At 48.0% G+C, this 25,430-nt stretch overlaps 1 protein-coding gene across 4 annotated transcripts in view; it reads left to right on the forward strand.

Annotated features, from left to right (window-relative positions):
- Window positions 1-25,430, forward strand: part of LOC119974665 (lysine-specific demethylase 2B-like) — a 339,398-nt gene that overhangs the window by 185,043 nt on the left and 128,925 nt on the right. For 2 of the 4 annotated variants that reach the window (XM_038813740.1, XM_038813741.1), the window contains exons 6-8: window positions 9,176-9,214; window positions 20,261-20,420; window positions 20,521-20,663. The exons of 1 other annotated variant lie outside the window; for it this stretch is intronic. In XM_038813740.1, the coding sequence (XP_038669668.1) occupies window positions 9,176-9,214; window positions 20,261-20,420; window positions 20,521-20,663 (342 nt within the window). The remainder of the gene's footprint in view (window positions 1-9,175; window positions 9,215-20,260; window positions 20,421-20,520; window positions 20,664-25,430) is intronic. One more of the 4 variants, XM_038813742.1, reaches the window with a different exon arrangement.

The raw sequence follows: 25,430 nt of genomic DNA on the forward strand, positions 1-25,430 counted from the left end.
GTTAACAAAGTGAATGTTGGTCCTATAGAAAGTGAGTCTGGTGAATTGATATACGAAAACAAGGAAATGGCAGATGAATTGATCAGGTATTTTGTATCCGTCCTCGCTATAAGGGATACAAGTAATATTCCAGAAGCAGCTATAAACCAGAAATGGAAGGAGGGAAACTCAGTGAGTGGTATAGAATAAATGGCAGGAGTTGCAAGCTAAGAGCCTGGGACCTAATGGGACTTAAAAGAAGTGTCTACTAAAAGAGTTGACATATTGGTTTTAATTTTCTAAAACCCCGCCAGATTCTGGGAAGGTTCCATTAGGTTGGAAGGTAGCAAATGGAACTCCATTATTCAAAAAGGGAGGGAGACAGAAAGCTGGAAGCAACAGGCCAGTTAGCCTACCATCTGTCATAGGGAAAATGTTAGAAGCTATTATTAAAGACATTTTTATTATAGCAGGACACTTGGATAAACTCCAGGTAATCAGGCAGAGTCGACATGTTTTTGTGAAAAGACAAATCATATCTAACCAGCTCAATGGGGTTCTTAAGGAAGAAACTTGTGCTGTGGATAAAGGGGACCCGGTAGATATATTGTTTACAATTGATATAAATTACTTGGATGAAGGGATGGTTGCCAAATTTGCTAATCATACAAAGATATGTAGGAAAGTAAGTTGTGAAAAGGACGTAAGGACAGAGATAGGTTAAGTGAGTAGGCAAAGCTGGGGGCGTTGGTAACTGCGCCTCTGCCGCTCCCGCTGACGCGGTACTCCACCAGCCCTGTGGTGGTGGCGGCCCTGAGAGTTTGGGGCCGGTGGAGGTGGCATGTGGGAGCAGTGGGAGTATTGGTCTGGGCCCCAATTTGTGATAACCACCGGTTTGCCCCGGGGAGTATGGATGGGGGGTTCCGGGTATGGCGGAGAGAGGGGATTGAGAGGATGGGGGATGTGTTCATCGAGGGGAGCTTCCAAGTATGGGGGCGCTGGAGGAAACGTTTGGGCTGGCGAGGGGAAACAAATTCAGATATCTGCAGGTGTGGGACTTCCTTCGTAAACAGGTGGCAACCTTCCCACTCCTACTGCTGGGGGGATTCAACATCGGGTAATTTCCAGAGGATGGGTTGGGGACGGGAGCGTCTCGGACATTTATAAGGAGCTTATGGGGTCGGAGGAGACGTAGACCGAGGAGCTGAAGCGTAAGTGGGAGGAGGAGCTGGGAGGTGAGATAGAGGACATGACAGTGGCCCGGATGAGCAGATTCTTTGGGGTGGAAGACAGGTGTATAAAATACGCGGGAGGACCAGCGAACCATGTCCACATGTTTTGGACATGTCCAAAGCTTCGGGGATTTTGGCAGATGTTTGCGGACGTCATTTCCAAGGTTTTAAAAACAAGGGTGGCACTGGGTCCAGAGGTGGTGATTTTTGGGGTGTGGGAAGATCCGGGAATCCAAGAGGAGACAAAGGCAGGCGTTCTGGCCTTTGCTTCCCTGGTAGCCCAGAGATTGATACTGTTAGCATGGAGGGACCCAGAGCCCCCGAAGTCGGAGACCTGACGATCGGACATGGCTAGCTTTCTCTGTGTGGAGAAAATAAGTTTGCCTTGAGAGGTTCACTGTTGGGGTGGCAACCGTTCGTTCGACTTCCTTGCGGAAAATTGTCAGCAGACGGGGGTGGGAGGGGGGTAGTTTAGGTTAGAGTAGGGGGTAATAAGGGTGGGACCTGTACGGAAGGTAAACTGTTTTTGCACTATGTTTATGGTTACATGTATATTGTCTATTTTGTTGTTGTTTCTATACCAAAAAACCTCAATAAAATGTTTTTTTTTAAAGTGAGTCGGCAAAGATCTGGCAAATGGAGTATAATGTGGGAAAATGTGAAATTGTCCATTTTGGCAGGAAGAATAAAAAAGAAGCATATTATCTAAATTGAGAGATTACAGAGCCTGGAGAGGGATCTGGGTGTCCTAGTGCATGAATCACAAAAGTGATTATGCAGGTAAAGCAAGTAATTAGTAACACTAAATGCTTTAATTTATTGTGAGGGAAATTGAATACAAAAGTAGGGAGGGTATGCCTCAGGTACACAGGGCACCAGTGAGACCACACTCAGAGTATTGTGTACTGTATTTAAGGAAGGATGTAAATGTGTTGGAAGCAGTTTGAGGAAGATTACCAGATTAATAGCTGGAATGGATAGGTTATTTTATGAGGAATGGTTAGACAGGCTAGGCTTGCATCCACTTGAGGTTAGATAGCCAGGAGGGAACTGAAGAAAGGGATTAGGAGAGCTAAGAGAGGGCATGAAAAATCTTTGGCGGGTAGGATCAAGGAAAACTCCAAGGCCTTTTACACATATGTGAAAAATATGAGAATGACTAGAGCGAGGGTAGGTCCGATTAAGGACAGTAGCGGGAGATTGTGTATTGAGTCTGAAGAGATAGGAGAGGTCTTGAACAAGTATTTTTCTTCAGTATTTACAAACGAGAGGGGCCATATTGTTGGAGAGGACAGTCTGAAGCAGACTGATAAGCTTGAGGAGATACTTGTCAGGAAGGAAGATGTGTTGCGCGTTTTGAAAAACTTGAGGATAGACAAGTCCCCCGGGCCTGATGGGATATATCCAAGGATTCTATGGGAAGCAAGAAATGAAATTGCAGAGCCGTTGGCAATGATCTTTTCGTCCTCGCTGTCAACAGGGGTGGTACCAGAGGATTGGAGAGTGGTGAATGTCGTGCCCCTGTTCAAAAAAGGGAATAGGGATAACCCTGGGAATTACAGGCCAGTTAGTCTTACTTCGGTGGTAGGCAAAGTAATGGAAAGGGTACTGAGGGATAGGATTTCTGAGCATCTGGAAAGGCATTGCTTGATTAGGGATAGTCAGCACGGATTTGTGAGGGGTAGGTCTTGCCTTACAAGTCTTATTGAATTCTTTTGAGGAGGTGACCAAGCATGTGGATGAAGGTAAAGCAGTGGATGTAGTGTACATGGATTTTAGTAAGGCATTTGATAAGGTTCCCCATGGTAGGCTTATGCAGAAAGTAAGGAGGCATGGGATCGTGGGAAATTTGGCCAGTTGGATAACAAACTGGCTAACCGATAGAAGACAGAGAGTGGTGGTGGATGGTAAATATTCAGCCTGGAGCCCAGTTATCAGTGGCGTACCGCAGGGATCAGTTCTGGGTCCTCTGCTGTTTGTGATTTTCATTAACGACTTGGATGAGGGAGTTGAAGGGTGGGTCAGTAAATTTGCAGATGATACGAAGATTGGTGGAGTTGTGGATAGTGAGGAGGGCTGTTGTCGGCTTCAAAGAGACATAGATAGAATGCAGAGCTGGGCTGAGAAGTGGCAGATGGAGTTTAACCCTGACAAGTGTGAGGTTGTCCATTTTGGAAGGACAAATCTGAAGGCGGAATACAGGGTTAATGGTAGGGTTCTTGGCAATGTGGAGGAGCAGAGAGATCTTGGGGTCTATGTTCATAGTTCTTTGAAAGTTGCCACTCAAGTGGATAGAGCTGTGAAGAAGGCCTATGGTGTACTAGCGTTCATTAGCAGAGGGATTGAATTTAAGAGCCGTGAGGTGATGATGCAGCTGTAAAAAACCTTGGTCAGGCCACATTTGGAGTACTGTGTGCAGTTCTGGTCACCTAATTTTAGGAAGGATGTGGAAGCTTTGGAAAAGGTGCAAAGGAGATTTACCAGGATGTTGCCTGGAATGGAGAGTAGGTCATACGAGGAAAGGTTGAGGGTGCTAGGCCTTTTCTCATTAGAACGGAGAAGGATGAGGGGCGACTTGATAGAGGTTTATAAGATGATCAGGGGAATAGATAGAGTAGACAGTCAGAGACTTTTTCCCCGGGTGGAATACACCATTACAAGGGGACATAAATTTAAGATAAATGGTGGAAGATATAGAGGGGATGTCAGAGGTAGGTTCTTTACCCAGAGAGTAGTGGGGGCATGGAATGCACTGCCTGTGGTAGTAGTTGAGTCGGAAAAGTTAGGGACCTTCAAGCGGCTATTGGATAGGTACTTGGATTAGGGTAGAATAATGGAGTGTAGGTTAACTTCTTAAGGGCAGCACGGTAGCATTGTGGATAGCACAATTGCTTCACAGCTCCAGGGTCCCAAGTTCGATTTCGACTTGGGTCACTGTCTGTGTGGAGTCTGCACATCCTCCCTGTGACTGCGTGGGTTTCCTCCGGGTGCTCCGGTTTCCTCCCACAGTCCAAAGATGTGCAGGTTGGGTGGATTGGCCATGAAAAATTGTCCAAAATTCTATGATTAACCTAGGACAAAAGTTCGGCGCAACATCGTGGGCCGAAGGGCTTGTTCTGTGCTGTATTTCTCTATAATCTATAAAAAAAAAGAATAAGAGGTGACTTAATTTAAAGATGTAAAATCCTGAGGGGTCTTGACAGAATGGATGTGGAGAGTATGTTGCCTCTTTTTAGAAAATCTAGAACTGTTTAAAAGTAAGGGGTTGCCCATTTAAGATAGAGGGTCCTGAGTCTTTGGAACTCTCATCCTGAAAGGGTAGTGGAAGCAGTCTTTGGATATATTTAAGGCAGAGATGGATAGATACTTGGTAAGCAAGCAGGGCAGCACAGTGGCTAGCACTGCTGGCTCATAGGTGCCGGGGGCCCAGGTTCAATTCCAGACTCCTTTTCCCATTCCCCACATCCCCTCCTTCCCACCCATTTCCCTTCTTTCTCCCCCACCCCCCTCATTTCCCGACCCTCCAACATCTTTCCCCCCCCCCTCATCCCCAGACTACCCTTTTCCACCCACCAAGGGTCTGTAAAACATCACTCATAAGTGATGGGCATGTGTCAGCACTGTCAGTGGGTCAACATACAAAGCAAGAGAGCGATGATAAGTCGCTGTGAGATTAACTCTCATGCTCCCAGTTATGCCAAAGTCTGACTCCTGTCTTTCTGCTGATAGTGTGCTCACATCCATCCCCTGAACAGGGCATATATCGGGGCATTTGATCTTGGAACACTGTGCCTGGTGGGGGCGAGGGGTGGGGGGAGCATAGGGCAACATAGAGTGGGAGTGTAAGCAGGCCCACTGTGAAGATTAACATGATAGAGGCTTCATGTATCAGGTGTTGCATATTTCCATTCCCCCTAGCTACAGATAGTGACACCCCCCCCCCCCCCCCCCCAATGCTCGCTCAGTGATCCTCTCTTCTTGATCTTTCGTGGTCTAGGTGTGTCCCCAGGATGCACATCAAGAGGTAGAGGCAGCCTGCTGCTTTCTACGCCCGTGGCCTTTAATGCCCTTGCCGGACATCTTTTGGAGGGCCTGGAGCCAGGGGCCCTGGCCAATTTACCAGTTACACCCTATTATGCCCGCTGCCCTTATGATGTGCTAGTGTAAGCAAGGGGGGATTTGGAAGAACTGGAGACCACCATCATCTCCCTGATGGCAGGCTCCAGGTTGGCCTCCAACACTACCTCCTCTATGACAGCCCTGGGGGTCTCCATTGAATGGAGTGGGCGCTGTAGTGAACTGCAGACACCGCTGCATCATCTGGCTCTGCCAGTCCTGGAAGCTCCCCGTTGTCTGCCGTGCCTCAGCAACGTCCACCTGCGTCTGGGACATGTCCCCCATTAACTGGGACATGATGTCGAGGACCTCAGCCATGGCTGTCACAGACTGAAACATGCCTTGGGCACCACCATTCAAGATGCTGACATCGTGCTCCAGGCTTTCCAATGTGGTCACCACTCTAGCAGTGTTGGCATGTCAGTACCATCTCCAGTGTCTGTTATCTTTGGGGCTCCTCCAATCGGCTATGCATTCACTGGAATGTCGCTGTCATTCCCTCCTGAATTTCACGGTTGTGTCCTATCATCTGCATCAGCTCTGGGATAAACATGTCCAGAGGCTCGGCATCAGCTGAGCCTTGGATCCAGCAGTCCTGCATTTGCTGACTCCCTTGGATGTTCCTGCCTCCGCCTGATGTGCATCAGAAACTGTGTGGTCTTACCAGATTGTGTCCCAGAAACCTGTCCACTAATGTCGCCCACCAAGGTGTGTGCCTCTGTGCAGGATGGTGATGATAGCTGTGACGGCTCGATGGTGGTCTCGTTGGGGCTCTCCTCTGAGGTGATCTCCCAGTTGGCTGGAGGAACAACTCCGTATGGCCCGGCCCTATCAGATGGAGATCCTGCTAGGGAATGTACATGTGGTCAGTGAGAGAGAAGGATCATTTTGCCTGACATGAACAACTCACTTAAGACACGTTGTCTGGGTGAAGGGGCAGAGGACCCTCCCCTCCGTGGCACAAGCCAGCCTCGCTGTGGATGACTGCTCTCTCCATGGACAGCCCTGAGATTTCCAGGGCCCTCGTTAGGGGGTGAGGACTCAAATTGCTAGTACTCCTCCCCCCCCCCCCCCCCCCCCCCCCTCCCCATCTTTGCCCTTTCCTGCTTATTATGGGCTATCTTCTCCTACGGGGACAAAGAGAGGGCATTGTGAGCCGCACGGTTGATAGTTTGGTGAGGGCGTCTGTAGCAGAGTGCATGTGTGGGCACCACTCCTGGACGTTAAGGGATTGTGCTGGTGAGTGCCGGTGGGTTCTGAGGAGCAAGCACAAAAATCAGATGTTGGGAGAGTACGAGGTATTAGTCAGTGACTTTTGTGGGCTGGGGGGAGGCGGTTGGAAATTTGAGGGGTGGCAGGTGGAACTGATGCCAGGAGAGAGGCAGTAATATCTTTGCTGCTTGATGGAGTTTGTTGGTTTTCTTCTGACATTGTATGGCGGTTTCCTTGTCATGCTGCCACTGCCTCCTAGGCGGTATTGGTGACCCTGCTGCTTGCCCTCCCACCCCCTCAAGTAAACAGGCTGTCAGGGCAGCACGGTGGCCTAGTGGTTAGCACAACCGCCTCACGGCGCTGAGGTCCCAGGTTCGATCCCGGCTCTGGGTCACTGTCTGTGTGGAGTTTGCACATTCTCCCCATGTCTGCGTGGGTTTCGCCCCCACAACCCAAAAATGTGCAGAGTAGGTGGATTGGCCATGCTAAATTGCCCCTTAATTGGAAAAAATAATTGGGTAATCTAAATTTATTAAAAAAATAAATAAATAAATAAAAAAGTAAACAGGCTGTCCCATCTCACACTGACGGCGTCGAGCAGCCTCGTCAGGTTGGCATCCCCAAAGTGAGAAGTGGGTCTTCGCGCTGCTTTGCGTGTGTTGACTGGGAGTGAGTGGTGAGGTAGCGTTTAAAAGCAACTCAGCGAAATGCTGAGGCACAAGTCTTGCGAATCAGACTGCCAGGAATGGTGATAAGCACGTGGAGACTAATTTCTGACACTGCCGTCGAGAAATACCCCACCAATTGCACAAAATGACACTTAGAAATTTTTCTGTTAAATCACGGCACCGGTCTTTATATCTCTATGTTTACTGGATTTCTGGTATGGGCTCAATGTTACTCTCTCTGTACAATATACAATTATAAAGTCCATTGGCTATTGGACACTTAAGCTTATGGACAGAGCTAACAATGTTTGGGAGGACTGGAGAGGATTGCAATTAAGAAATTGAAGTTTGGCTTCAGTGATAAATATGCATGGAGTACAATAGATGATGACACGCAGCCTGTACAGTGAGCTCCTATTATAGCTGATAATGTTGAGAAGTGCAAGAAGGAAGCCAGGGAATTATAGATCAGTTTGCCTAGATCTGTTGCTGGGAAATTATTAGTGTATATAATTAAGACTTGGAAAAACTAGTCACCTTGAAAATTTTCAGCTGATCAGAGAGAGCTTGTCTGGTTTAGTAATGGGTCAGTCATTCCTAACGAATCCAATTGAATTTTCTTTTGAAGAGAAGCTAATATTGTGGATAGGGGAATACTTGGGAATGTTATTCATATGGACTTCCACAAGGCATTTGATAAATTCCCTCACAAGATACTGAAAGTTGGCACTCGTGGAATTGAAGGAAGTGATTGACATAGTTAGGAGATTGCCTTCTACCAATTAGCCAGAGATTAGGGATAATGAGTACCTAGTTGACAGGATGTGACATTGTTTTCCCTACCCAGGGACCTTTGCCGGGGCTTCAACTAATCGCCATACTTAAAAAGATGATAGAAAGCCACATTTTCAAATGTACTGATAACACAAAGATGGGTGGCATTGTAAGCAGTGTGAATAGGAGTATAAAATTAGAGAGGCATTAATAGGAAGAAAAGAACTGCATTTATATAGCCTTGGCAAATCTTCAAATATCTCAAAGCTCTGTACAGCCGATGAAGCTCTTTTTCAAGTGTCGTTATTATTGTAAAATATATTAAATGGATAGGGAACATTGTGGCAAACTAATTTCAATGTAGGCAAGGCTGAAGTCAACCCCTTTAGGCCTAAAAGAGGATAGGTGAAAAGTTAGAAATAATGGAGATCGTGGATCATTAAAATGTTCTGAACAAATACAGAAAATATTCAAAATGACTCATGGCCAGAAGACCAGAATACAAAATGATTGAAATTGTGCTGTAGTAATACAAAGTCCTTGTTCGACCACACCTGGAACACTGCATTCAATTCTGGACATCACACCTTAGGAAAGATGGATTGACCTTGGAGAGAGTGCATCAATGTTTATCAGAATAATACCTGGACTCCAGGGTTAAATTATGAGACAAGATTGCACAAACGAGGGTTGTCTTCCCTGGAAATTAGATGGTGATTTGCTGATATTAATCAAAATGGTTAAGAAATTAAGAAGAGATGATAGAGTAGATTAAGATAAAGTATTCCCAGTGGTTGAGGAGTCTCGGACTTGGGAACATAAGCCTAAAAATTAGAGCCAGATGTTATTCAAGAGTTTGGAAACTTGTAACGGGTGGTAGAAAGTTGCAACTCTTCAGCAAACTACAATTGTTACTAAATAAATTGTTTAATTTTAAATCCAAAATTGATAGACTGTTAACCAAAGGTATGAAGGAATAACGGTGGGCATCTGAGTTTAGGTCATGGATCAACCAAAATCTAATTGAATTGCAAAACAGGTTTCAAAAGTTCCTAATTTATCTTAATTTAGTAAATAACACAAATGGCGTTCACAAAGCAAATTTCAGAAGCCTTTTATTCGCTATGCAAAAAATGTTATTATTGCAGATCAGTGCCTAATTATATTTTTATGGGTATATTTCCTTTTCTTTAGCTAAGAGGAGGAAAGGATGATAAACTTCAAAAAAGAAAGGTAGGTAATAATGTTGGCTTTTAGAAGTTGCATGTCTATAGTTTCCTTGTGATGGTCTCTATTAAAATAATAAAGTTTGTAAAGTATTTATGTAACTTAGAGGTTAATATTAAAATTCCTTTTTAAATCGTTTTTATGTTCCACTTTGAAGGCGCTCAAGTGTGTATTTCAGTATTTTCTAAATTCAAAGGAAGTAACTGTACAAACTCTGAATGATGTAACAAACTCCACTCTGAAGTAACCATTTATACTGATTTTATCCTCTCGATTAAAGTGTTGCCTATTTCAAGGCAACAGAAGTATTTAGGTGGTTAAATCATTTAGAAAGATGTATCAGCACACATTCAAGTTTCATTTTGATATTGTTTTGTGTTTGCTTAAATTCCAAATACAAGGGGATTCTCCATCCAGCCGCACTACATTTCTGGTCCTGCGGGCCCCTAGGATTCTCCGTCTCGCCAGCTGGCCAATGGGTTTTCCCATTGTGGGCAGCCCCACACTGTCGGGAAATCCCTGGGCTGTCAAGCGAAACGGCGAATCCTGACAGTGGAGAATCCAGCTCAAAGAGTTTCGGTACTAGCTGGCAGTGAGATACAGTGAGTGTTTTTCTAAATGAGATTGCTTTGATTGCCTTAGGGGTGCAAAGTTCTCTCATAATCAGACTTGTGAATGGAGAGAATTATATGATTTTTCTGCTAAGTACTATCTCTCCTCTAATGTTCTGATCTGTCCTGTGGGCACTCACTCTTTCGCTGGGTTAGTTTCCGAACCGCTAACAATACTCTGATACTGTGTGTGCACATATGTGTTTTCAGTTGTTTTGGATGAGTTATTAGGGATTTGGCCTTTCAGTATTCACACAGGCCATGAGATAATGACACAGCCATTCTGTGGAAATTTAAAATCTGTGGAATGGGTAGGCTATTCCAGCACACTGACCAATTGCTCCTTTTGGAAAACCTTCACAAACTTGTGCTTTTCAGTCCTTACCATACTGGCATGTGATGCACCTTGTTCGCATAAGCTGGGATCTTACTGGCTATACCAGAATGTTCCTTCACATTTACCTGTGCAGTTAATTTCTTAAATATAAGTGGGTGAATTCTCCGTCCTGAGATGCCTGAAGCACATTTCCCGATGGTACAGAGAATCGAAAAATCGGGCGTCAGCAAGCAGCGAACCAAACACAATGCTCTGCCCCCCCCCCCCCCCCCCCCCCCCCCACTGGCATCGGGATCGAGTTTCATGCCCACGCCAGCAGGAGATGTAAAATGTAAATGAAGGCAAATGGGTCTTAATGACCCATTCGCATCCATTTAGCAGTCCTGGCACCCTAGGCCTCGCCTCCCTCCATGTTCTCCAATCCCCTGGGCCGGGAATCAAGTTGTCAGGGATTACTACCAAATGTGAGCCAGATGTGGTGGACCCCGAGGTAGTCCAAGGGGGTAACTCCTTGAGAGAGTTCCATCAAAATCCACCCGAGAACAGCCAATAGAGAGGGAGCTGGAAGCATGGTAGCATTGTGGATAGCACAATCGCTTCACAGCTCCAGAATCCCAGGTACGATTCCGGCTTGGGTCACTGTCTGTGCGGAGTCTGCACATCCTCCCCGTGTGTGCGTGGGTTTCCTCCGGGTGCTCCGGTTTCCTCCCACAGTCCAAAGATGTGCAGGTTAGGTGGATTGGCCATGATAAATTGCCCTTAGTGTCTAAAATTGCCCTTAGTATTGGGTGGGGTTACTGGGTTATGGGGATAGGGTGGGGTTACTGGGTTATGGGGATAGGGTGGAGTTGTTGACCTTGGGTAGGGTGCTCTTTCCAAGAGCCGGTGCAGACTCGATGGGCTGAATGGCCTCCTTCTGCACTGTAAATTCTATGATTCTATGATTAGAAAGGGAAAGGGGAAAAAACAAAAGAAAGGAAGAAGGCCAGAGACTCACAACCCAGGGGAGATGTGGGGGAGGAGGTAGAGAGTCTGAGACGGACAAAGAGGCCCAACACTGGCAACCCCCCCCCCACAAAAAGAACACGGCTGAAGCCGACGAAAGGAGAAAGGGAAGGGGAGACAAGGAGAAGGGGGAGCACCCACATCCCCCCCCCCCCCCCGGATCGACCAGGGGGGACAGCAAGGGGGGGGGGTTCAGTGGGGGTGCCGGGGGGTGGTTAGGGAAAGGGGGCTGGTGGGACATGCCAAACGGGGCGGCAACAATTTGAAAATAAAGTAACATAAGACAAAGGCCTTTGTTCTTTTACACTGTACAATGAATGTTTGAGGTGAGGGACACCGTCAACGTCCCTGCTGATTTCACCTGTGGGAAGTGCACACATCTCCAGCTTCTCAGAAACCGTGTTAGGGAACTAGAGCTGGCGTTGAATGAACTTCAGATCATTCGGGAGGCAGAGGTGGTCATAGATAGAAGCTTCAGGGACGTAGTTACTCCGAAGAATGAATATAGATGGGTGACGGTGAGAGGGACTGGGAGGCAGCAGTCAGTGCAGGGATCCCCTGTGGTCGTTCCCCTTAGTAACAAGTATACCGCTTTGGATACTGGTGGGGGGGACGGCTTACCAGGGGTAAGCCATGGGGTACAGGTCTCTGGCACAGAGTCTGTCTCTGTTGCTCAGAAGGAAAGGGGGAGAGGAGTAGAGCATTAGTCATTGCAGACTCCATAGTTAGGGGGATAGATAGGAGATTCTGTGGGACCGAGAGAGACTCGCGGTTGGTGTGTTGCCTCCCAGGTGCCAGGGTCTGTGATGTCTCGGATCGTGTTTTCGGGATCCTTAAGGGGGAGCAGCCCCAAGTCGTGATCCACATAGGCACCAACGACATAGGTAGGAAAAGGGATAGGGATGTAAGGCAGGAATTCAGGGAGCTAGGGTGGGAACTTAGAGCTAGAACAAATAGAGTTATTATCTCTGGGTTGTTACCCGTGACACCTGCTGGCGAGACGAGGAATAGGGAGAGCAGTTGAACACGTGGGTACAAGGATGGTGCAGGAGGGAGGGTTTCAGATACCTGGATAATTGGGGCTCATTCTGGGGTAGGTGGGACCTCTACAAATGGGATGGTCTACACCTGGACCAGAGAGGTACCAATATCCGGGGGTGGGGGTGGGGGTGGGGGGGGGGGGGTGGTATTTGCTAATGCTCTTCGGGAGGGTTTAAACTAATTCAGCAAGGGCTTGGGAACCTGAATTGTAACTCCAGTATACAGGAGGTTGAGAGTAGTGAGGTCATGAGTAAGGTTTCAAGGTTGCAGGAGTGTGCAGGCAGCAAGGTGGTTGAAAGTGTATCTACTTCAACGGCAGGAGCATCCGGCATAAGGTGGGTGAACTTGCAGCATGGGTTGGTACCTGGGACTTCGATGTTGTGGCCATTTCGGAGACATGGTTTTAGCAGGGACAGGAATGGTTGTTGCAGGTTCCGGGGTTTAGATATTGCAGTAAGCTCAGGGAAGGTGGTAAAAGAGGGGGAGGGTTGGCATTGTTAGTCAAGGACAGTATTACGGTGGCAGAAAGGACGTTTGATGAGGACTCATCTACTAAGGTAGTATGGGCTGAGGTTAGAAACAGGAGAGGAGAGGTCACCCTGTTGTGAGTTTTCTGTAGGCCTCCAAAAAGTTCCAGAGATGTAGAGGAAAGGATTGCAAAGATGATTCTGGATAGGAGCAAAAGTAACAGGGTAGTTGTTATGGGGGACTTTAACTTTCCAAATATTGACTGGAAATGCTATAGATCGAGTACTTTAGATGGGTCCGTTTTTGACCAATGTGTGCAGGAGGGTTTCCTGACACAGTATGTAGATAGGCCAACAAGAGGCGAGGCCACATTGGATTTGGTACTGGGTAATGAACCAGGACAAGTGCTAGATTTGGAGGTAGGTGAGCACTTTGGTGATAATGACCACAATTCAGTTACGTTTACTTTAGCGATGGAAAGGGATAGGTATATACCGCAGGGCAAGAGTTATAGCTGGGGGAAGGGCAAGGGCAATTATGATGCGATGAGGCAAGACTTAGGATGCATAGGATGGGGAAGGAAACTGCAGGGGATGTGCACAATTGAAATGTGGAGCTCGTTCAAGGAACAGCTACTGCGTGTCCTTGATAAGTATGTACCTGTCAGGCAGGGAGTAAGTGGTCGAGCGAGGGAACCGTGGTTTACTAAAGTAGTTGAATCACTTGTCAAGAGGAAGAAGGAGGCTTATGTAAAGATGAGACCTGAAGGTTCAGTTAGAGCGCTCAAGAGTTACAAGTTAGCTAGGAAGGACCTAAAAAGAGAGCTAAGAAGAGCCAGGAGGGAATATGAGAAGTCTTTGACAGGTAGGATCAAGGATAACCCTAAAGCTTTCTATGGGTATGTCAGGAATAAAAGAATGACTCGGGTAAGAGTAGGGCTAGTCAAGGACAGTAGTGGGAAGTTGTGCATGGAGTCCGAGGAGATGGGAGAGGTGCTAAATGAATATTTTTTCATCAGTATTCACGCAGGAAAAAGACAATGTTGTCGAGGAGAATACTGAGATACAGGCTCCTAGACTGAAAGGGCTTAAGGAAGAGGTGTTAGCAATTCTGGAAAGTGTGAAAATAGATAAGTCCCCTGGGCCGGATGTGACTTATCCTAGGATTCTCTGGGAAGCTAGGGAGGAGATTGCTGAGCCTTTGGCTTTGATCTTTATGTCGTCATTGTCTACAGGAATAGTGCCAGAAGACTGGAGGATAGCAAATGTTGTCCCCTTGTTCAAGAAGGGGAGTAGAGACAACCCCGGTAACTGTAGACCAGTGAGCCTTACTTCTGTTGTGGGCAAAGTCTTGGAAAGGTTTATAAGAGATAGGATTTATAATCATCTAGAAAGGAATAATTTGATTAGGGATAGTCAACACGGTTTTGTGAAGGGTAGGTCGTGCCTCACAAACCTTATTGAGGTCTTTGAGAAGGTGACCAAACAGATGGACGAGGATAAAGCAGTTGATGAGATGTATATGGGTTTCAGTAAAGCGTTTGATTATGGTTCCCCACGGTAGACTATTGCAGAAATACGGAGGCATGGGATTCAGGGTGATTTAGCAGTTTGAATCAGAAATTGGCTAGCTGTAAGAAGACAGAGGGTGGTGGCTGATGGGAAATGTTCAGCCTGCAGTTCAGTTACTAGTGGTGTACCACAAGGATCTGGAGCCACTGCTGTTTGTCATTTTTATAAATGACCTGGAGGAGGGCGTAGAAGGATGGGTGAGTAAATTTGCAGATGACACTAAAGTCAGTGGAGTTGTGGACAGTGTGGAAGGATGTTGCAGGTTACAGAGGGACATCGATAAGCTGCAGAGCTGGGCTGAGGGGTGGCAAATGGAGTTTAATGCAGAAAAGTGTGAGGTGATACATTTTGGATGGAGTAACAGCTAATGGTAAGATTCGTGGTAGTGTGGATGAGCAGAGAGATTTTGGTGTCCGTGTACATAGATCCCTGAAAGTTGCCACCCAGGTTGATAGGATGGTTAAGAAGGCGTACGGTGTGTTAGCTTTTATTGGTAGAGGGATTGAGTTTCGGAGCCATGAGGTCATGTTGCAGCTGTACAAAACTCTGTTGCGGCCGCATTGGGAGTATTGCGTGCAGTTCTGGTCGCCGCATTATAGGAAGGATGTGGAAGCATTGGAAAGGATGCAGAGGAGATTTACCAGGATGTTGCCTGGTATGGAGGGAAGACCTTATGAGGAAAGGTTGGGGGACTTGAGGCTGTTTTCGTTAGAGAGAAGAAGGTTAAGAGGTGACTTAATTAAGGCATACAAGATGATCAGAGGATTAGATAGGGTGGACAGTAAGAGCCTTTTTCCTCAGATGATGATGGCTGGCACGAGGGGACATAGCTTTAAATTGAGGGGAGATAGATATAGGACAGATGTCAGAGGTAGGTTATTTACTCAGAGAGTAGTAAGGGCGTGGAATGCCCTGCCTGCAACAGTAGTGGACTCGCCAACATTAAGGGCATTTAAATAGTCATTGGATAAACATATGGATGATAAGCTAATAGTGTAGATGGGCTTTAGAGTGGTTTCACAGGTCAGCGCAACATCGATTGCCGAAGGGCCTGTACTGCGCTGTTATGTTCTATGTTCTAATAAATACAAATAAATGTCAATTTACATAATGTTGAAAATGCCAATAAAATTATTATTTTTTAAATCCAGCCGAGAATCTTCCCCCCCCCCCCCCCCCCCCCATACAGTGCACTACCTGCCCACCCTTCCTCGACCAGAACCCCCCACCCCCCAGACCCTCTAGATAGCGAGACCCCTCCAGGGATCCCCAAGGCGGCACAGTTGTTAGCACTGATGCTTCACAGCGCCAGGGTCCCAAGTTTGATTCCCGGCTGGGTCACTGTCTGTGCGGAGTCTGCACGTTCTCCCACTGTCTGCTTGGGTTTCCTCCGGGTGCTCCGGTTTCCAATAACGATTATTACTATTTTATTAATAATCTTTTATTATTGTCACAAGTTGGCTTACATTAACACTGCAATGAAGTTACTGTTAAAATCTCCTAGTGGCCACACTTAGCCTATTCGGGTACACAGAGGGAGAATTCAGAATGTCCAGTTCACTGAACAAGCAATGTCTTTCAGGACTTGTGGGAAGAAACAGGAGCCTCCGGAGGAAACCCACACAGACACGGGGAGAACGTGCAGACTCTGCACAGACAGTTACCCAAGCGGGAATCAAACCTGGGACCCTGGCACTGTGAATCAACAGTGAATCAACTCCCTAACTGAAGGAACCGTCCACAGAGACTGTCACAGGGTCCCCCTGAATAAAGCCCCCTCCCCAACCCAGAAAAGAGTCACCTACCTGGAACATAGAACATAGAACAGTACAGCACAGAACAGGCCCTTCGGCCCTCAATGTTGTGCCGAGCCATGATCACCCTACTCAAACGCACCCTATACCCGTAACCCAACAACCCCCCCCTTAACCTTACTTTTATTAGGACACTACGGGCAATTTATCATGGCCAATCCACCTAACCTGCACATCTTTGGACTGTGGGAGGAAACCGGAGCACCCGGAGGAAACCCACGCACACAGGGGGAGGACGTGCAGACTCCACACAGACAGTGACCCAGCCGGGAATCGAACCTGGGACCCTGGAGCTGTGAAGCATTTATGCTAACCACCATGCTACCCTGCTGCCCAGGAAGCTAGAGAACAGTCCAGACAGGGGCAGTGAAAAAAATTACAGCTGTCATACTTATCTGGAAGCTCCACCTGTCCATTCCTAGAAAAGAACAACTGTGACCTGTGTTTGAACCCCACAGACCAATAGCTGCAAGCCATTCATTCCTTTCTAGTAGTGGGCTGATTGACAGCTGCAGCCTTGATTCATTCATCTCCCTTCATGAGTATAAGTGCTGAAACCGCAATATTTACAAACTTCAACCACATCAGAGCGGTAAGTGCATTGCAATAATATGCATGAGTGCTTGGAATGTACTTGGGGATTGGAATGCACTTACCTCTCCTTGATGTGGTTGATGTTTGAAAACATTAGAGTTTCATCACTTCAAGTCACTCATCTATGAAGGGAGATGAATGAATCAACCTGCAGCTGTTTTGTGAAAGCTGCCAATCATAGCCCACTACAGGAAAGGAATGAATGGCTTGCAGCTAATAGTTTGTGACCTGTGTTTCAACCCCTCAGATCCATTTTCCTTCCAGCGATGGACAGGAGCAAATTCCAGGTAAGTGTTACAGCTGTAATGTTTCTCACTGCCGCTGTCTGCACTACTTTCCAGCTTCCAGACGGGGATCCCTTTTCATGCTGAGAATGGCCTTGCTAAGATATTTCTATCAGGCTGCAATCCATGATCCTTTAAGTATCTTTTATTTGTTATTGAGCTCATTCAGGAGTGAGTGAGGTAACAAAGGTGTATTAACTGGAGGATATCCAATGAGAATATTAGTTGCTATTCATCTGCGCAGAATTCATATGGGGCTGGATTCTCCAGATGGCTATTTTCAAGGGCCGGTGCAGATTCGATGGGCCGAATGACCTCTTTCTGCACTGTTAATTCTATGATATTTCTATGATCCTCCGTATCGGCAGCAGCGCACTCACGCCCGTGAATTTCCCGATGGCGTGGGGGGGGGGGGTTGGGGGGGTGCAGAATGGGAAAATCCATTGGCCACCTACCGGAATAGAGAATCCCACTGCCACCAGAAAACGGATGTGGCAGGACAGATAACCCCACCCCATCTTTTAAGTAGAACTGCAGCATAGGAAAGCCACTATAGTAAATATCATAGAGGCATTTAAATTTGATTGTGTGGGAAGATATTTCCACTCAGCTTAATAAAATTGTAATGTGTGACACAGTCCAGTTAATCATAGATCATAGAATTTACAGTGCAGAAGGAGGCCATTCGGCTTATCGAGTCTGCACCGGCTCCTGGAAAGAGCACCCTACCCAAGGTTAACACCTCTACCCTATCCCCATAACCCAGCAACCCCACACAACACTAAGGGCAATTTAGGACACTAAGGGAAATTTATCATGTCCAATCCACCTAACTTGCACATCTTTGGACTGTGGGAGGAAACCGGAGCACCCGGAGGAAACCCACGCACACACGGGGAGGATGTGCAGACTCCGCACAGACAGTGACCCAAGCCGGAATCGAACCTGGGACCCTGGAGCTGTGAAGCGATTGTGCTATCCACAATGCTACCATGCTGCCAATGTGGCAGGAAGCCTCATTATTATGCTACTCCATCAATCTCCTTATCTGATCTTGGTTAATATGGAATTTATAATGTGTAGCATTTTGCATGCTGTCCAAAATTACACTTTATATGTAAAATATTACATGTTGCCTCAGTCTTCCCTACTAAAAGTAGTCTTGCAACAAAGGTAGTTTAAATGATTTAACTGACTGCTATTGATCAGCTGAATAATGAACATTATTGAGCATTGCATGTCAGCCATGGCTCAGTTGATGGACACTTTGCCTCTGAATCTCAAGGTTCTGGATTTCAAGTCCCACTCCAGGTTAACTAATTAAGGTTGACACTTCAGTGCGTACTAAGGGAGCACTGCACTGTCTGAGGTGCTGTTCTTTGAATGAGATGTTGCTTGGGTGTAAACAATCCCGTGACACTATTTCAAAGAGTGTCCTGACCAATATTTATCCCTCAATTAACATCACAGAAGCAGATTATCTGGTCATTATCACATTGCTGTTTGTGTGAGTTTGATGTGTACAAATAGGCTGCTGTGTTTCCTACATTACTTCAGTAGTACTTCAATGGCTGCAAAGTATTTTGAGGTAACTGGTGGTTGTGCAAAGTGCTATATAAATGCAAGTCTTATCATTATCCATGCTGGTTTACACTGATGCATTGTAGCTGCTGAAATAAATATTGTTATGCCTTTATAAAACATTATTTCTGACAGTTAGATTTAAAGAATGCTGAATGCCCTTTTAGTATAGCTTTTATTTTACCACCTGCAAATTCAATTTTCTAATTTTTCCATTGTATGTACCTGTACTGTATTTTGTGCTCAATAAGTCACTCAATGTTCACTGAGGATCCTAACTGAACTGCAGTATGCAATTTGAATGGATACTTTTGTTCTGTGTCTGCTTTTAGACTGTTTGGCCCCACTTATACCATTGAACTGAATCAAAATTTTACCCTCGGCTATGCTTCTTTCGCATTGTATAGTTATTTTTATATTTTATTTTTGCAGTAATTTTGTTGCATCCAAAAAGCTAGGTCTAGTTTCTTAAACAGAAACGGCAACTTTAAATTTGAAATGGTTTGTGAGCAAAGTAGCTAAGTATGAAATAGAAAATTGGAAAACTGAGGGAGGTAAGGTTTCAGGATGATGATATTTTCATCCGTAGAAAAGACATGCATTTATATCGTACCTTTCATGACCACAATGTCCCAGAGATCTAACCAACAAAGTACATTTGAAGTTGTTACTGTTGGAAAGTAGGAATTGCAGTTGCTAATTTACACAATGCAAGAACACGCAAATGGCACTGTAATGACCAGATTATTTTTGATATTGGTTTGGAGGTGAATATTGGCCAGGGAACCAATGATTGCTCCCATACTTTTCTCTTCAAAATAGTGCCATGAGATATTTGATATGAACTTGACAGCACCTCAGTTTAACATCTCACCTGAAAGACATCATTCCGGCAATGCAGCAATCCTTCAATAATGTATTGAAGTTCCAGCCGAGACTTTGTTCTCGAGTCTCAGAAGTGGGACTTTAACTGATGACCTTCTGATTCAGAGGTAAGAGTGTTAGGGCAGAATTTTTCATTTCGGAACTAAGTCCTGTGGCAGGACCGGGAATGTTTAAGATGCGCCTGGACAGCAACATGTCTACTGTTCAAAAAGGTGATAGCCCGCAGATCATCAGGAGTTCCAGCCTTCAAATTCAGTGATACCGCCCTGTAAGTCCTTCTGAATAAAGTGGAAGCCAGGCAGCATTTCCTCCCTAGCGGATGGGAGGAGGAGGCTGGATCAACAGACCAACTCAGTAAGGGAGTAATTCTCCAGGGTGGTCAGTGCACACAACGTCCACCGGAAGACTGCCTGCAGTGCAAGAAACAGGTGAATGACTCTTCTGCTCTCCTAGGCTAAGTGAACCCTCAACTGCTCACATTCACCTCACTGAATGGTAGCAGGGTCATGGGCATCAGCAACAGCATGGTACAGTAACACATCATAGTCACACTGCAGGCCATTTAGTCTGCAGGCGAGGCCACTGTGGGTCACTGACCCTTCCACACAGAAAGCTCACGTGCTGCCTTGGGGGCCTGGGGTGGCGAGGCAAAGGGGCCCAGGAGATGAAGGCATCAGCGTGCACAGCTAATCTGCATGTTTGCCCAGCCCTAAAGGGTGCTGCCCCAGAATTCTTCTGGACAACCTTCAGTGCATCAATCACATGACCTACAATCCAGTGGCTTATTTGTAAGACTGGAGACATGAGAAAGATACCTGGAACCCAATAGCTCTCAACTCCATCTTCTCTCTCTCTGCACAGGAAAAGTTAAGTAATAATAGGATAAAGAGGGGGAAGATAGGAGGGGACCAGCCTGCCTTGAAGAACCTGACCGACTTTGAGGAGCAGGCAGCTCAGTTGGCAGGGAAGGAACATAACCAAGCCTATGAAGATGGAGAGATCGACGGGCAGCCTCCAACCAGTAAGGATCCATACATGTCACATTGAAACCTAAGGGTCACATATTCTTCCATGTTGGAGGCAGCTCATGTAGTCACTCACTCTTTCCTCTCTCACTACAGGCTCCAGCAGGAAGAAGGGAAAGCAGGTGGATAAAGCCCAGCCAAAGAGCCCACAGAGAACCAAGGGCTTTGGGGAGGAGGAAGAAAGTGCACCTGTAGAGCAATCACCTGTACTCCCCTCCAGTGCAGAGACACACACTTCGGTGGGTACTAGATTTAGTTTAGGAAGGTGGTCACTGCAGGGATATATGTCCACAGCAGGAGGAGGAGGTGAATTTGGTCTTCACCGGCACTCTAGGATTGCAGGGGCAAAGATATCTAGCATCCGAGTCGGATGATGAAGCTCTGCGATTGGCCACTCGAGTTGCTAGTGAGGCAGCAAGAAACAGGGAACATCAGGCAGAGGTGGCGAAGATCCTCAATAAAGTGACAAGTGAGGTTAAGGAGTCGTTCGCCACCTCTCTGATGCAGTGGTTCTGACCTGTGCACTCATGAAGGTCTCCATGGGTAGAGTGATGGAGGCCATGGAGAACCTGGGTCCAGCCGTTTCTGTCTGAGATGCGTACAGACCAGCCCTCCATTACTGTAGCCCTTGGTGAGCTTTTCAGAGGCTGTATGAATAGGGAGGGGACACCTCAGCCTCTATCCAGGTGCCCCTTCTGCTCAAGGAGTCAGGCAGACACCCAAAGGGAGGAGGAGCAGCAGTTGGACACCCCAGGATCTCCATTCAGTTCTCTGAGGGTGACCAGCCTTTCTGTGACCACAGTGGAAACTGCTGTCCTACGGCAGGACAGCTAAGGTAATCCAAGGCCCTCCAGGTCTCCAGAGGACAGCCACCAAGGTTATCCAAGGCAACAAGGCAAGTTGATCAGCATGTTTCCTCCACTCCTGCTGCAGACATCAGTGGAGCACCTAGAAGAAGTGGTAGGGAACAAAAAAAAATAGTTTTGATTTCACATGTTGCATGAGTGCACGATGATTGTCAATCTTGTGACACTTTTGTAAATTTAGTGCACTTGCACTTCACTGAGATCTGATGTGGTTTATTTGAATGTCCATAAACCTCCTCTCCTCCCCGTCACCATCTTCTTCAACGGGACACCCCAGGCTGAGTCTGTGTTCACCTGAATCATATATGTGAAGGGAGGCAAAAGTGTTTGTCAGGGCCCTTGTGAGCCACATGCAAGAGGTCTTCCATGCAGGCTGAGCCTTTGCCCTTCACACTTCCATCTGTCCCAGGGTCCTAGCATTGTAAGTATTACATGCTGGGGTTTCCCTTCAGTTATCCAATTGAGCAGACCTTCATCTCTGCCCACCTCCGATGACCCAAATCCCATACAGCATCTTGAGATTTCCACCAAGAGGCTCTTCATAGTTACTTGCAGTCTTTACTATTGAGGGCCCAACAAAGAATCATATTAACCTCCTCTTGATTAGCCTTCAATCCTCTCCAATCACCCTTCATCCTATGCAGGTATATGTGGAACTCCCCTAACCTTCCCAAGGAATCCACCTCCATCACAGTTGGCCTGCCCCACCCCTACTTCCTTCCAAAATATGTCAACTCCTAGAATCTACTTATTCTGCCTCCGCTCCAACAAACCTGTGTCCCTTCACCTGACATTGCAAAACCCTCACCATCCCCCCTACTGGTTCCAACTGCCTCCTTTAACCCTCACCATCCCTTCTTTCACCGATTTTCCTGAAAATGGCCCTAGAACACATCTTTGATGGCGCAGACCCCACCCTTCGAACCCCTTTCCCCACTTCTCCCCTCCCCCATACCCGTTAACACTACATCCCCAATACCCGTTAACATTACACCCCCACCAACACTCTAGCACAGCCCTTCCTACTCTCCCACCCCATACCATCGTACCAATTTGATGACCCTTGCAGCAACTCTCTCTTTGCCCTGCCACACCAAACCTCACTACCCCATCACTGGAGGCCTCCACACCCGCCCCACATATTTATGTCTCTCCTCCACAGCCCAGGGCATTGTAGTCCAGCCATCCACCATCTGTGAGAAGAGCACCTCCTGGAAGAAACTACTGTGTGAAGAACACAGGATGGAAGAAGCTACTGCGAGAAGATTCATCTTGAAGCAGCTGCTGCAAGAGGATCCACCTCCTGGAAGAACTACTGCGAGGAGATTCGCCTCCTGGAAGGAGCTACTGCGAGGAGATTCACCTCCTGGAAGGAGCTACTGCGAGGAGATTCACCTCCTGGAAGGAGCTACTGCGAGGAGATTCACCTCCTGGAAGGAGCTACTGCGAGGAGATTCACCTCCTGGAAAAAGCTACTGCGAGGAGATTCACCACCTGGAAGGAGCTACTACAATATGATCCACTTCCTGCAAGGAGCTACTGTGAGGACATTCACCTCCTGGAAGGAGCTACTGCGAGGAGATTCACCTCCTGGAAAAAGCTACTGCGAGGAGATTCACCACCTGGAAGGAGCTACTACAATATGATCCACTTCCTGCAAGGAGCTACTGTGAGGACATTCACTTCCTGGAAGGAGCGACTGTGAGGAGATTCACCTCCTGGAAGGTGCTACTGCGAGGAGATTCACCTCCTGGAAGGAGCTACTGCGAGGAGATTCATTCCTGGAAGGAGCTACTGCCAGGAGATTCACCTGGAAGGAGCTACTGCCAGGAGATTCACCTCCTGGAAGGTGCTACTGCCAGGAGATTCACCCCCTGGAAGGAGCTACTGCCAGGAGATTCACCTCCTGGAAGGAGCTACTTCCAGGAGATTCACCTCCTGGAAGAAGCTACTGCCAGGAGATTCACCTCCTGGAAGGAGCTACTGCGAGGAGATTCCCCTCTTGGAAGAAGCTACTGCGAGGAGATTCACCTCCTGGAAGGAGCTACTGCGAGGAGATTCACCTCCTGGAAGGAGCTACTGCCAGGAGATTCACCTCCTGGAAGGAGCTACTGCCAGGAGATTCACCTCCTGGAAGTAGCTACTGCCAGGAGATTCACCTCCTGGAAGAAGCTACTGCCAGGAGATTGACTTGTTTGATGTTCCACCCACTCACTGTTGCATATGGTGTTCTCGGGGTCTGGGTCACTGTGGCCTACATTGTCAATCCTGAATTCCAGAGGCTCTCCTAGGCTTCCTTCAGGTAAGTGTCGACACCTCCATGTCTGGGGACACACCATACCAATCCAATCGAGCCTTCATCTGCATCCCATCATTGAGATGCAAAATAGTTCTGACCAGCCCCTGGCAGGAACCGTGACCTGTCATGGCAGACGGAACCACAAGTTCCTGTTGTCATTGTATGCTAGCGGACTTCCGGTTGCGGCTATGCAGAGCTAAGTCGCACGTTCGGCAGCTCCCGCTAGAAACGGACTTTGGGGCTCTTTTCAGGGCCCCCAACGGAGCTTTTTCGACTATTCCCAAAGTGGGAAGGGGTCTGCAGTAGATCCCCAGGGTTCTATGGTCCGGACCAGGAGTGGGGTGAGCAGAAAAGCGGTGGCAGCGCCTCTGGAAAAGCGGGGGAAGGGAAACAAAATGGCGGCCGGCGGAGCCCTCGAGGAGTGGAGGCAGTGGGCGCAGGGGCAGCAGGAGACTCTTCGGCGCATGCTTCCAGGAGCTTAAGGTGGAGCTGCTGGAGTCGCTGAAGGCTACCACCGGTAAGCTGCTGGAGACTCAGACAGCCCAGGGGGCTGCAATCCAGGAGCTGCAGCAGCAGGCCTCCGAAAGGGAGGATGAGGCCGCGGCCCTCGCGGGGAAGGTGGAGATGCACGAGGCGCTCCATAAAAAGTGGCAGGAACGGTTCGAGGAGCTGGACAACCGGTCGAGGCGGAAAAATTTACGGATCCTGGGCCTCGGAGGGGCTGGATGGGTCGGACCAGGCGGCCTATGTGGTCGTTTTGTTGGACTCGCTGATGGGAGCTGGGTCCTTCCAGGGGCCCCTGGAGCTGGAGGGGGCCCACAGAATACTGGTCAAGAGGCCCAAGCCGAATGAGCCGCCGCGGGCGGTGCTGGTGCGGTTCCACCGGTTCGTTGACCGGGAGTGCGTGCTTCGGTGGGCCAAGAAGGAGCGGAGCAGCAAGTGGGAGAACACGGTCGTGCGGATCTACCAGGACTGGAGTGCGGAGATGGCTAAGCGGAGGGCCGGGTACAACCGGACGAAGGTGGTGCTCCACAGACAGAGTGTGAAGTTTGGCATGTTGCAGCCGGCGCGTCTGTGGGTCACCTACAAGGACCATCACCATTATTTTGAGTTCCCGGAGGAGGGGTAGGCCTTTGTGCAGGCCGATAAATTGGACTCAAACTGAGGGTCAGGGTTGGGGGTTTTGTATGTAAATGTTTCTGTGTCTTTTTTTTGGAGGTGGGGTTCTCTGTTTCATGCAGGATGTGTGTTGGCTTTAGGGTGGGTGGGGTGATGTCTTTATGTCCTTTTGTATGGGTCTGGTGGACGGGTTCGGGCAGGGAGGTAAACTGGGAGTGCGGGGAGCTGGTGGTGGGGACCGGCAATGGGAGTTGCCCTAGAGGAGGCGGGGTTGGGCAGGGCGAAAGCACGGGCTTTCCTCTGGTTTCCCGTGCTGCGGGGTGATGAGGTCGGGGCTGTGAAGCGCGGGCCTTTGCTGTTTGTTATTTTCCCGCGCAAGAGCGGGGGGTGGGGGGGGGGGGGGGGGTGGAGGAGGGCCTGCTGATGGGCACGGAGGAGGAGGAGTCGCCCCACGTGGGGAGGGGTCGGCGGTGTGGCGGGAGTCGCCGGGGTTAGCAGAAGTTAGCTGGCTCACGGGAGTGCTATGGAGGAGGGGCGCGGCTAGGAGGGATTGCTGCTGAAATGGCCAGGAAGGAGCTGGAGTGTGCTGGGGGGGGGGGGGGAGTTGTCGCCGTGGGGAACAGGCCGGGGGGGGGGCGCTGGCCAGTGGCGGGCAGGGGATGGTTTATGGCTAGTCGGCAGGGGAGGGGGGCATGGAGCCCTCTGATCCGGCTGATAACCTG

The sequence above is a fragment of the Scyliorhinus canicula genome, chromosome 12, assembly GCF_902713615.1.
Source record: "Scyliorhinus canicula chromosome 12, sScyCan1.1, whole genome shotgun sequence".
In the NCBI taxonomy this organism is placed as follows: domain Eukaryota; kingdom Metazoa; phylum Chordata; class Chondrichthyes; order Carcharhiniformes; family Scyliorhinidae; genus Scyliorhinus; species Scyliorhinus canicula.